Consider the following 14,191-nt stretch of genomic DNA (forward strand, 5'->3'; position numbering starts at 1 on the left):
CCTCCTCTACATTCTGGGAAGTTGAGTCCAAACAGACCCTAAAAGGGATCCCTGCATTATTTAACAGAATGCCACCTGAACTTCTGACAGAATCCCACTTTCCATTGAAACAGCAAATTCTATGCAGTAAATCACATAATTAGCCAGTCATCTTCACACCACCCTCATTATACCAATTTCAAAACGGTTGCACAGGGTGATTTGGCAATCTGTTGTTTCAAGACAATGACACAAACTACTACAAAGGAATTAAAAAAATCCCCATGAAATCACCCATTTGAATTTAAAGAAATGCCTATTACAGAGTATAACTAACAGAAGTTAAAATTTATAACCCTGGAAATAAAGAGGTATTGCAGAATATGCTAAAAAAATAATTTACACTTGAAGATAATATTTTAATCAGAGACAATCAAATCTCTTTCCTTGTTTTGCCCTTCCTGCAAGTACTATTTTCCCTTTCATGACTTCTCCAGCAGAGCAGAGATGAAGAGAGGTGAGAATACAGAAAATATTTAATATTTCAGCAACAAAAAGAGGAAAAAAAAAAGGGGGGAAAACTAGGTGAGATTCAGGGCTCACATGAGTTCATTGCACATTATAAGATAAATTTGAGATAACTCAGACTATTTTAAACTGTTCTTTTCAGAAGTGTGAATGCAAACCATAGACGTTTTTCAGAGCTTTACACATTCGGAAACCTAAATTAACAGCTATGGAGCCCAAGAACCAGTATTTATAGTAAGGGTGTATTTGAACATGCACTAAGGATTCAGCTTACAAACTAGACCACTCTCTTGCAACATGTACTACACTACATTTTCTAATATACTATAAGTAGTGTTGATATTATAAGTGCATTAAACTTATGGCATATTTATAAGAATAAAAGTGCAGAACTGTTTTCTATGAATCAGCTCATTTGACTTTATTCACTGGACTTGTCAATTCATAAAATCTCCCCTATTCAAATAAGTCATAGCAGATCTCCATTATTGTCTTACCTTAATTTCATCACATTGGAAAAGATGCAAATCAGGCTTGTTTTGGGTTGGTTCTTTACATACCAATGCAAGAATTGAATTGTAATTGCATGCATTCATCACAGCTTGGCAATGCTGAATTGTGCTTAAAGGAAAATTCTCCAGTTCATTCTGCCAGAAAAGAAAAGAAAAAAAGGAAACACAAAACACCACCTTACTATACAGTGTCCTGATCTCAGAAAAGCTGCATGAGTGAAAAAGGGGAAGTGATAATAAGCTAATTAAAGCCCTCAATCCCACATACATCATTTTTCTGCTGCTCCCTTTTCCTTTCTCTCTGAAAATGAGACTGTCACTCACAGATCTTACCTTTGATTCCAAGTCCACCAAACTGACAGCTTTGTCATCCACTTGAAGAATCATATCTTGAGTCCACACTTTGCCTTTGGCATCCAACAATTTCAGCTTTCTTATTCCATCGTCTACTGTAATCATTGCCTCTTTTCGGTCCAGAACAAACGTGGTCAAGTGCTGGTGAATGAAACACACATTTAAAAGAAATTATGATTGCAATTTTCCCTATTGTTCAGGAGTGTCAGTGTTCAAACTGCCAGGAAACAGCAATGCAAATTATTCATGAATAAAAGTGCCTTTGTGTATGACAGATTCCACCTATAAGACATCAGAAAGGTTGTTTAGCCCATAATGCCATTTTAAGTCACCTGATTTTTGTTAGCTCGCTGTTTGCCATCCTCTGTCATTTCCTCACTGTGCTAAGCTGTTAGACTTGAAGGCATATTCTGACATCTTTCAGGTATCAAAGCTGGAATTAAACCATGAGTTTTAATTAGCTTTCTTGAGGAGTGAAAACCTGTCCCTCTTGGCAAGCTGAATTCAGGAGGTGCCAGCAGAAGCTTCCCAGAAACACGCTGCCGATGCACCTCCACCACCACCTTGACCTGGAGTGTCCTCACCTCTTCCAGGGCTGCCAGTTAGTGTGCTGCTGGCAACCAGGATGGGCTTGCATCTAACTAGGGTACCTTATGGACAGTCATGTTATTGTGGAACATAGAAATGTAGTATAGTAACTAGTGTTGTTCTCGGAATATTCTCCAGATTCAATTAATGATCTAGAAACTAAACACTGCTCCCCAAACATCACCTCAGCTGGCTTCCCTGTCGTTATGGTGGTGGTAATTTCTCCTTCAACATGCCAACCATGCAAGAAAACCCACAAAATTATTTCATTTTATTCAAGCATAAATCCAGCTTCACATTCTTATTGAAGATCTGATAACACTCATTCAAGCTGAACCAAGAGTAATATATGCTTGTACATCTGTGTTCTAAATAACTTTCAAAAATAAATAAATAAATAAAATTAACTGTGCTTTCTTCTGTTACAGGATAATGGCACTCAGTAATTACAGAGAGGAAGGTAGGTGTAAACTGCATATAATCAAAATATTTAAAAGAAATGAAGTGAAATGAACTCTCTACTGGCTGCTCACACAGGAATGCTTAGACTCCAAACACAAGTACTAATTGCTATGCCAGTACAGGACCAAAACTCCTATAAAGAAACCAAAGAAAAATAGGCAATAAGAAGCAACACACATATTCATTTGCAAGCTGATCATAGGATTGAAGCACTTGAAATTAAGACTCTTCTGCATATGATCTCACAATTTACAGTTGATTTAAAACCCAGCAAAAAGGAGCTGAGAATACATGGTATTTGCAAGACTTGGTTTTACCCATGACAACTGGTCTGATGGCAGGAGGAGAAAGTTTGAGTCAAAGTAAGACTACAAAATGAGGTGCTGCATTCAAAAGTGCTTAACAGGCACTCAGGCTTACTTTGCAGACTATTTTAAATATACTTATTCCTGGATAAAATATGACAGCAGCACGCAGTAATTCTGCAAAGCAACTTAAGACAGTGAGTACACACTCTGCACTTCATACTGGGGAAGAATATTCTGCAGGCAGAATATTTAACTACTGTATATTAGACTAACTCAGGCTTTTAGGGGTTAACGCTCAGCTCTTGAGGAATATTCTAATACCTCTGCTGATTATATCTGATCAAAGTATTAGTTTTAAATATCATCCAGTGTGCCTCGCCAACAGCACGGTGTTATTCAGCTCCGCCTCATCTTTGTAACGAGCCAGGTTCAGAGACAGGGCAGCACAACACGTTGAATTGATACCCCATTGAGAAGTCCTGTCCCTTTGCCAAACCACACACAACTTTGCTTACATTCTTCTGTATCTAAAATTTCAGCTCATTATGGCAAAGCTGTAGAATTTGAGACATTTCACTGTAATCTATTCTGAAGTGACCTCGGGCTGGCAGGATATTTTGGAAGATGCATGTGCCTTCAAGCACACGTATCCTCAGAAATCATGAGGGCAAAAAAAAAGAAAAGCTGCACGTAACTGAAGGCTGTAATTGGTGTATCACTGCTCATCTCACCTCTACGTGATACTGTGACGTTTCGGATATGCTGCTGGCACTGTCTCGTGCATAATTCTTCCTTTGTTCTAGAGGTGGGAGGAAAAGAAAGAATAATTATTCGTTTAATTTCTTACCCTGATGCTTTGACCGTTTCTCAAGAGATACTTTAGACAAGTTGTGTACATGAGAACAGGAGATAAGCTGCGGTTAATTTCTGTGTTTCAACAGAAAATACCTCCACCCCCACACGGTCCAGCACAAGGACCATTCTCACATCAACAATGGTAACAGAAGGCTGGTGGGTGCAAACAAAAGCCAGTTATCTCATCCCAGTGAGTCAGGACACTGGAGGGGAGCAGTGTTCTGACTGAAAACACTTTGTTGGGAAGCCTGATTATGGATATAGTTGGGTTGCCATTTTAGTGGCAATATAGTAACTAGCATCAGGCTTACTATATTTGCATTGAGTGTCCTCGAAAGCAAAAGTGTTTTCTGATATATACATATACTTATGTTAAATCTGCAAAACAGCAAAGCCACACACAAAACAGACCTGACTCATCCTTTATTTCTTCATAAAGTATTCAATTCGATGAATTAATAATGTAGAAATATGCATGGAAATATACATATACACACCAAAATATCTCTAAACAGAAACACTTTTCAGCAAGACACAATGCTGCAAAATCAGAAATATCATTTGTCTTTTACTCAATAAAATAGATTAATATTAAACCAGGAGAGGAGGGAAGGGGAAAAGCAAGATGAAGGCACAACATGGACCCATACCACAAAATAATGAATTTAGATGAATGTTGAAGAAAACTTTTCAACTTAAGTGGAAAAAAAATTAATGCAACATATGGAAGGTTTGGGTTTTTTATCACTATAACCACTTAAGCACCTGATCTGGAACATCAGGAGCTTTTTTTTGGGAAAGTCACTGGGTGACATGACCAAGAGAGGTCTATGGAAACTCTGCAAATAGCCAATTTCTTTGATTTCTGATTTTCAATTAAAATAGGCAGTTGGATTTTGTTCGGAAGCAAAGTACCTGATCTACATACAAAATACATCAATGTAATCATACCTGAAATACTTGGAGGTAAAATAAAAGTGCGTGATTTTGTTGGCAGGAAGCTTAAATTACTTTTTGCAATTTAAAAAAATGGTAAATGTTACCAAGTGCATGGTTTGTGACATACAGTCCCCATCTGCAGTGAGGACACTACAAAAGCCACACTGCAAAACTCTCTTCTGTGACCAGGGTTCCTTCATACAGGAATTCCAGGTGCTGACAAAGACAGCAGTGCCCTCGTTTTCAGACATCACTTGTAGAAGCATTTGTCACCTTTTATAAACATACCACTATCTCTCCCCTTCTCAAGGAAAACAAACTTTCATGAAAAACAACACATTTTCTGAAATACGTCACTGACTTGAAGAAGAGCCTCTCCCCATGGTGGAAAACACCACTCCACTCATGCAACAGAGCCATCCTGCTCCTGCACAGCAGCTACTCAGCTTCTTTTAGCAAGACAAATGCACACTGCAAACACTCCAATTTAAGAACACAGATTATCAGAATTTTCAGCTAGGTGTGTGCAAATTTCAAATCAGATATCTCACTTTCATTATCCATTGTTCTGAAATCCCTCTGAAAGGCAGAGGATTATCATTGGTTCCAACTGTAACAACCATTTCTGCTTTTGCAGCATGTTACTTAAATTATTTTTTTTAGTTGATTGTCTTTTTAACCACAACAGACACACACACACACACACATACACATGCACACCAGTCAGTAAAGCAGTACTGTCTCATTTGCTACCTTTCTTTTTTTGTTTGGATGATGATCTGAAGAAGTAAAGTCCATCTGTTCCTAACAAAACAAGGGGATTAAAAAGCAGTATCTAGTTTAAATAGAATTATTTGCATCTCTAAGGGGATCAGTTAACAGTCTTCTGCTATGGACTGTAAATGCTAATTAAATGCTGTCCAGTAAGAATATATGCTTTAAAAAAAAAAAAAAAAAGACCCTTGTTTCAATTAACAATGTATCAAATATTCAGTTTTGACTGCTATTATCTTCTTTCAGGTGAACAAAAATATAACTTTTATTCTATTTAACAACAGTAAGAAAGTTTACATCCACTGTAAGATTTATAAATGCTGCAAACAATAATAGTTGGAGTTATCTCAAATAATAAAAAGAAAGTCTGGCATATGTAGAGGCTCCAAAGGAATAAAAAGCAGACAGTTAAGTGTTGCAAGAGATTCCTTATTCTGCTCCACATAAATTTTGTCCTGCGATAAGACAGGAATTCCAAAACCATTTGTGATACTGATTAACACATCTTCTTCCACAGAGCACCACAACATTCACAATTACACATGACAGAAAGGTTTTCATGCCATGTTGAGAACAAGAGTGTTTATAGAGGAGAGAGAGCTTTCTGAATGTTAATAAAATCTGTGGTTGCCTACACTTGAGAGCCAAGGACAGCCCCTCTAGTTCTGCGTTATTAGTTATAACATAATGGTCACAAGAGCTTCAATAAAATTTCCAATTAACAAAAGTCAATCACTCTTTGTGTCAATAAACAAAACAACTGACAGTCCATACTGAGATCAACTCCAATTTACCAATTTATTTCTTTCATGAGGGTAGAATGAGTATGAGAACCTGCTAGAGAACTGAGTTATCATTTAGAGTAGAACAGAATATTTCATTTGAATCATCCAGTCCAACAGCCTCACCACTTCAGGGCTGGCCAGAAGCTACAGCATGTTACTAAGGGCACTGTCCAAATGCCTATTAAACACTGACAAGCTTGGGGCATCAACCACCATTTCTTGTTATCCTGTAGGCCCTTCTCCCAAAAAACCACCGCTGGGCACTGGAACAGGCTCCCCAGGGAAGGTCACAGCACCACGCCTGGCAGAGTTCAAGAAGTGTTTGGATCACACTGTCAGGCACATGGTGTGAGTGTGACTCTTGGAGTATCCTGTGCAGGGCCAGGAGTTGGACTCAATGATCCTTGTGGGTTCCTTCCAACTCAGGATACACTATGATTCTTGGATGAGGTCAAAAAGAAAAGGAAATAAGAAAAGACTGGCTAGAACATGTCCCCTCTCCCATGGTTTTTTGCTGGTAGCTCAAAATTAAATCTCGAACTCCGCTTTCTCCTAGTGCCTGGCTCCTGTCCCAGATTCTACCTAAACCCTCCATAAGCTCTCATCTTGCCATCAGAAAGGGCACAAACCCTTTTGCAACCCCTCCTGCTGATGTGCTCCACTGCCCTGGACTTCCAGGGAAATTGTTATAAGCCTGCAAACTTGTTCTCTGTCCTCCTTTATCTCAATGACATAAGGGACTGCCTGCTCCTTCCTTCAACACTTCTGTTTCCACTTCCAAGTCAGATATATCTGAGCACATGACCCTCACAGTCTTTTTCATCCATATATAGCTTCTTTTTCTCTTCCTACAGAGTTGCCCGTTGCCATTCTTCTGAAAATGTATCTTCCACCTCCCAACTCTTTCATATATCAAAGTGACAGATTATCTATCAATAATAATCTCACTGCTTTTACAGAAACTCTGAAACATCTCCTGATTTATCACACTATCTTCAAATGCAAGTAACACGTACTTTAATATTGAAAAAAAGCAACAGAAGTTGCAGATGCACTGAAGGTAGTGGGTCTTGCTAGGATGGAGTTAATTTTGGATCTGTGACCAAAACAGTCTTGATAACATAAGGATGTTATCTGCACAGTTAGCTGCTGCTGTGCCAAGGCCTTCTCTATTTCTCACCCTGCTGCCCCAGCAAGTGGGCTGGGGGTGCACAAGAGGTGGGGAGGGGACACATCTGGGACAGCTGATCCCATCTGACCACACTGTATACTGTCATGATCAGCAATAAAACTGGTGGGTAGTCTTTCCAAAAACTTCTTGCCCAGGCAGTCTGGGCATTGGTCTGTTTACAGGAGCAGACAAGGGGAATGAGCAAGCAAATGGGTAGGTCCTCAGTTGCTGGCTGGGGTCAAGCCCTGACACCAAAAACAAAATAATGTTTTGTATGTTTTGTTTCACTCTCCTGATCCTCCCAATCAACCTCAGCCTCTCACGGGTCCCTTCATGCATGAATAGGCTATTAAAGTTAAAGTGAAATACAGGGAGAGTATTAAAGCTAAAGTGAAATACAACAGAGACTTCCAGATACGATGTATAAAACTATCAAAGGATGAATAAAACTACCAAAACTATTGATTTTTTTTCTATATTCTCTACTTACTGCAGCTCTTACATCCACTACTTAGAATACAGCACAACCTCAATACCACAGTTAGTTCAAACCCTGCTGGTGTGTTGTACACCATTTAACCAAAGGATTTTCCCTCTGGTAAAAGAAAAAAAATAAAAATCAATGAATCATGGCAGAAGATACTTAAATTAAATTCTTAATCACAATCTACAGCAAATGCAGTCCAGGGGAATTTGAGTAAAATAAAGTCTCTTACAACACAATGACAATAAACTTAAAAGCGGCACATAGGTCCACATTTCACTCATAGGTCCTGAATATAAGATCTACCAGCTACTAAAACTTCCAGAGGAACAGAAATGTTGACCTATGGAAACTAGTGTTTTTGCCACTGTCTGATAGGGACAGATGTTACTGCTATTCATGTTCTGTGAAATTACTGAATTCACCAATCAGGAACAGACCATGTTTCTGTTTTCAAAAACATGTTAAAAGGTACTGATTTTAGACCATTTTTGAAAGCATCTAAAACACCAGAAAACAAAACGCAACTTCTTAACCAAAGACTTTTAGCCAAGACAAAAACACCACTACACAGAACATGGCACAGATAAATAGGACTGGAGATTGCCATCACTCATTCCGGTCCTTATCCCCACTACACTGAGAACTCTTGAGCTCTCACAGTTATTTCTGTGAAGGATCATTTCATACTTTGGAAAGGCAACTATTCCACAATTTCAGACAAAAACAACAGTACTGCCCAGGGTCCACTGAGGCAGTGCTATGAACAGACCTTGGCATAGCTAGAGTCCTGTCTCACCCATTTTCCAACTGGAAGGGGGTGCAGCAATATGGCAAATTACAAAATTGCTTAATAAACTCTACCATAGCCTGGCTCTGTGCCACTGTCCAGAAGACCACAGGGAGAAAAATCAAAGTCTTTATCTAGGTAGGGAAAATTCTTACCAGAAGCAAAAGATCTCAGGTTGTGTCTTAACATGACCTGAAGCATGGGTAGTGCTGGCTAGGGATATATTTAAGCACAATAAATTTTCAGTTCCTAAAAGGCAAGTGAGGAATATTGATGCCTAGACTTCTACCAGTGTCTTACAAATATTTGCACAGGTAAGATGTAATAAATGTTATCGATGCTATGGTTATGATAATACAAAGGAGGGTAAAGGTAGATATTCATCCTTTCCTTTACCCTTCTGTACCCTTCCATATCTTCTCCTTCCATAGCCCAACTGGAAATTGTCTGTGCAGTGCACAAAGAGACACAGCTCTGAAATCTGATGGCAATCCACATAGACACTGAATCAGTCTCCCTCACAAGCTGTCCTAAGAATCCAGAAGTAACAGTATAAATTATTACAACACATCATCAAGCAGAAAAGCCCAATACTTAGTTTACCACCATGTATCTGTGTTGGACTGATTGCTGGCAGCCCTTTAAGAATGTACTGCAGCAGCTGGAAAAACTCAGCGTGAGATAGAGCAAAGTGCAGGAGACATGACTTGAACATCCGGGGAGAAAGGTCAAAACTTGAGTTCAAAACAAGTCTCATTTTCAGAGGAGCAAACACTGTCACTTTCAGAGATTTATGACATGATGGTTACGTAGAACTAGCTGTCAAAGAAAGTGTGTTGTTTAGAAGTCAATTGTCAATTTAATTCATTTGACTATTAAACAATACAAGCATGTTACATGGATAACTTCTTTCAAAGGACTCATCTATGATCTGCTTGTGATTCCCTTGAATTTGTTACACTACAGGTCTTGCTCTGAATGAGGTATTTGAACAATGCAAAAGTAACAGGCAATCTCAATTCTAGCACCTAATCACAGCTATGAGAATATAAACACAGTGTATAATAACACACTCGGTCTTCTCTGATGTGGTGTGAAGACAATTTTAGCAGCATCTTTCAATTCTGTGCTGTAAAATAATCTAACAATTTGGAGTGAGCCACTGGCTCTCTCTTCCTGGGGAATGAGGCTGCTCCACACTGTGTCACTCGCTGGCAAACCCCCATCACAGCCCTGAAATGATGCTGCAAAATCTCCCCACAAAGCAGAGCTGCTGAAGACAGATGGAGAAGCCAATGCTAGAACAACAGATGACAGTACAAGCCAAAACCCATTTCAGATGGAAAGATCAGGAAGTAAATGATGAAATAAGCCCCATAAGAATGTGCAGAGGACACCTTCCTTCCCAGCTCAGAGGGAGATTTATTATGCAAATAGAAAACAGTTCATTTCAGGAAGGAAGTAAGTGAAAACAAAGGGATCATTTGACACAGGAAAAAAGGCAATTCCAAGGAAGTTTTTGCTATCAGATAGCCCCATCAGAGACAGTGATGGCTCTGGTCTAGTTTTTAACTGAACTGTCAGAAACACCAGTAAAATCCCAGCCTCATTTCCCATAGTACCGTGGCCAACCTAAACAATCATGAATCACCTCAGCACTGAGAGTTAAGAGACAAACTTCAGGACATAAACATGCCTGTGAGTATATATATACATAAACACATATAATAATAATAATAATAGTAATAATAATAACAACAACAATAATAATAAGTAGTAGTAGTAATAATAAGTAGTAATAATAATAATAATTATTATTATTTTAATTTAGTCTTCACAGTGCTTGCAAGAAACTGACTTCAAGATCTAATGGTCAATTATGAGCCCAGGTACCATCCTCATTTTTTGATACCTATGGATGGGCAGCTTAGTCCAAATGACACTCCAAAGTCTTCCAAGAAAAGAAGTTAGTCATGGACAAAGTTTGCTGCTAACGTCACATTGTCACATTTTATCAAAGCAAAAAAACATACTCCATTTTATTTTGCAGTAAAATTATATTTTCCTGTATAGTACCAGTGAATCTATTAAACATATAAGCTTTATTCACATAAAATACATACATTTAATATATATGTACATAACATAAAATATAAAAAGAAAGCTAAGATGCCTCCAATCTGCTTTATAGGATTTCAGTCTCATGCCTCTAAAATAAAATATTTTAGTTATTAATTATAAATAACGTATTTTATAACAAGCATTTTTAACACATTTTAACAATTCCAGAATCACTCAACTGCTTTCCGCCCTCTGGGACAGCATGCACAAAAAGCCTTAACACCACAAAGGAAGAAGAGGCAAATGTGGGATGCAGCAGAACAGTAAATTAGTTGTTAAAAATTAGATAAAAATGTAGTCGCCCTGAATTTGAGAAAGGTTTTAGGTGTTTTCCTTGTTCTCTCTAGTTCATATATTTGGTGATACTGACAGCCTAATTATTTATGTATATAAAACAGAGCAGAAGCAGTAAAATGTGCAAACTCCACTCTAAAAGCTGTGCTAATATGTATTCACTTGGGGCTCCCATATAATTGAGTCTGCTACTTCAGTCAGTTCCTGGCAACTGCAGCTACACTTTTGTTATACATCTACCAGCAACAGAAGAGAACTAAGATCAACAATTAATTTTACAGGAGCCACCACACAGCAGTTACATGGCAAGCATTTTCAATTACTACCTGAATTCAATTAAGTAATTTGGAAGTAAAAGGCTGATTACCATTATACATCACATTTACTCACTTGTCCCCATCTTCTACTGATATATGGCTACCCCATCACATCTGATATGAAAAAGGTCAGAGAGACATTATTTTAAAAGCCCGCAAAGATTAAAGGACGTGGTTAAGACACTGATACTGCTACATGTACTCTTGAAAAATTATGATGATGACTTCAAATGAAGAAGAAAATCACAACACTCTCATAACATCTCATAAAGAAATAACCTGCTAAGAGTTTTCCGCAAAGTCTCTTGCTTGTTTCTGTTACCACCTACTATTTCTGTCAACACTTGCAATCAGCCTGTTGAGTGAACCCATACAGGATGCAGAAATCACTGCTCAAAATGATCAGTTCAGAATTTTCCTCAGTTGCAGTTCCTGCCTTCAGCACTGTGTGAAGGGACTGACTTTTGTAGCACACCACTAAAAAATAGTAAATTTTAACTCAGAACGATTCACATGCAACATCACGTTTAGATTGGATATTTAGGGAAAAATGTTTTCACCAAAAGGGTTGCCAAGCAGTGGAACAGGTTGCCCAGGGAAATGGTTGGGTCACCATCCCTGGAGGTATTTAGAAGACATGTACATGTGGCACTTAGGGACAGGGTTCAGTGGAGGACGTGGCAGTGCTGGGATAATGGTTGGACTCGATGATCTTCAAGGTCTTTTCCAACCTAAACAATTCTAAGATTTTAAATCATGCTGCCATCCCTCCCTTAACCTCTGAGGTCACTCCCAGCCAAACAGGAGGGAGAAAGGATCAGTTACTATTTGGCACCTTTCAGTTATCAGCCACTGCTCTTTGAGCTTCCCAGTTTAACCAGTAAAAGAGGTGGCAGATGCAAGAGGGCAGAGCAGGCTGAGGTGTCAGGAGTCCTGCACAGGACCAGGTTCTCACTGCAAACCTCCTGCTTCCAGTCTCACCAGTTGCACTGACTTCCAAAAGAGCATTTAACAACAGGCACAGATTTACACAGCAGAACATCTCCCAGCCTCACTGCTGCTTCTGTTTCCATTACCAGCACAGCTATCAGCAGGATGCATTCACAGTGGAGGAGGATGACCTGAAAATGGTGTAATTTGGCTGGCAAGGAACTTGACTACATTCTGCCTCCACAGTGATTTGGCATTGGGCTACAGAGTAGTACAGCCAAGACAAATACCAGCATTTGTAGTTGGTAAGTGCACCAGCGTTTAGGCATTTGTAATGTCACATCTGACAGTCACAAAGCCTCTTGAAAACAACACACCAAACAGGACTCCAAATCTGCTACATCAAAACTAATTTCCATCAAATTCTTGTGTCAAAGAAGAATAATATTGTAAATCCCTTTTCTGCTAGCAGGGGATAAAATCTGGGGAGGCAGGGCATGGCACAGGTCATGAATCAAACCTATAGCACAAGCTAGGCTCCTGAATGCCTTCTCCTTGGTACATACCTTAGTTATGGGATCACTCTTAGTTTTGTGATAAATGCTTTACACATTGTTGCCTTAAAAATGAGCAGGGGGGACTTCTCTGCTTAGTAAACTGTAAAACTAGTTAGCTTAGTTTGTTTTAGTAGGCATAAAATCACTTTCTTATTTAATTTAGTTGACGTAGACACCTATGTGTATGTACATACACCTTCAGATTAATGTGTGTAAAATATTTCCACCATGACATCACAATCAATCAATATTCAAGCAACAATTTAGCACAGAAGTTCAGAGAATTTTGCTGTCTTACCATAAAGAGCTTTCGCACTTGTTCTTGAGTTCTGCTCCCTCTCTGGCTGAGCAAATGTTGGGGAGCCATAGCCACTGAAAGAAAGTATTTCTGATTAAATTCTGTATAGGTGTATTTGGCACACACAAAGAGGCACTGGAAAAAACCCTCTCCTTATGTAGGACTACACATGCCTCCAACATTAGTAACAGAGGTAACAGTATGGAATATTTGCTCTGTATTATGAATACAATGAGGAATGTTTCACTTAGGGGCTGCAAGCTTTTCTGACCTCTTTTTTACTGCATTAATACAACATCATGCACAATTGAGGTGTGGTACACACATAGACACCACCATAATGTAAGTAACCAAAATCACTAAATAATGATAATACCAACATTAACAACAATAATGATGATAATAATAATAATGACCACGCCAAAGACTTGGGTAGGATTTGGGTTTTTTTTCCTGCATACACAAGTGTTGATTGCTTGTAACAATTTTAACTGTTTTTAACGTAAGACTTAAAATAACTATAATTGTCTACAACAAATGAAAAGGCAAGACGACTTCCTTCTAGTGTTAACAACAAGAATGAGTCATATATGAGCTCACCCTAAAGGGACAACAATATGAGAAGCAAAGGATAGCACAGATGTCAGGCTCCATATAGGAATACATGTTCTTTGGCATCAGACAGGTAAATTCTCATTAGCCTAATGCCATGCTCCTGACACAGGGATCACCCTCTTATCTTAGGCAAGATAACACTTGCAGGTAACAGTTGCTGGGTTCTGTTTACTGGGAAACAGCATTTGCTCACAGATGGAAAAGGCAGCCTCATCTTTTATGCATAAAAATGCATTCACTCAGAGCTAACCCTTAAACATCTCAGGCACACAAAGACCTAAGTGACACAGTAAGCACGTTACGGCTACAATTTGTTTTTCTGTTCCAGATGAGTCTATTCAGTAATACAGCTTTATCCTTACACTAATACAAAAATCAGTCAGATGATATCTGTCCGTTTGGTTCCAGGGTTTGGAAGCTGCACACTCTTTTACAGAAACTGTGTATAATTCCAGCGTGATCTAATAACTATAGCTCTGTCTGAAACTAAAGCTCAAAGAAGAAAATACAACTCCTTTTTTTTTTTTTTT

The 14,191-nt window shown here is 38.6% G+C and overlaps 1 protein-coding gene across 1 annotated transcript in view; it reads right to left on the reverse strand.

Annotated features, from left to right (window-relative positions):
* EPS8 (epidermal growth factor receptor pathway substrate 8) overlaps positions 1-14,191 on the reverse strand; it is a 59,974-nt gene that overhangs the window by 42,563 nt on the left and 3,220 nt on the right. Inside the window, exons 2-5 of the mRNA XM_029963385.1 lie at positions 13,047-13,120; positions 3,463-3,530; positions 1,353-1,514; positions 1,005-1,154 (exon numbers count right to left, since the gene is read on the reverse strand). Coding sequence (XP_029819245.1) covers positions 1,005-1,154; positions 1,353-1,514; positions 3,463-3,530; positions 13,047-13,120 — 454 coding nt within the window. The remainder of the gene's footprint in view (positions 1-1,004; positions 1,155-1,352; positions 1,515-3,462; positions 3,531-13,046; positions 13,121-14,191) is intronic.

This window comes from Manacus vitellinus, unplaced genomic scaffold (assembly GCF_001715985.3).
Source record: "Manacus vitellinus isolate BGI_N305 unplaced genomic scaffold, ASM171598v3 scaffold_5_pilon, whole genome shotgun sequence".
In the NCBI taxonomy this organism is placed as follows: domain Eukaryota; kingdom Metazoa; phylum Chordata; class Aves; order Passeriformes; family Pipridae; genus Manacus; species Manacus vitellinus.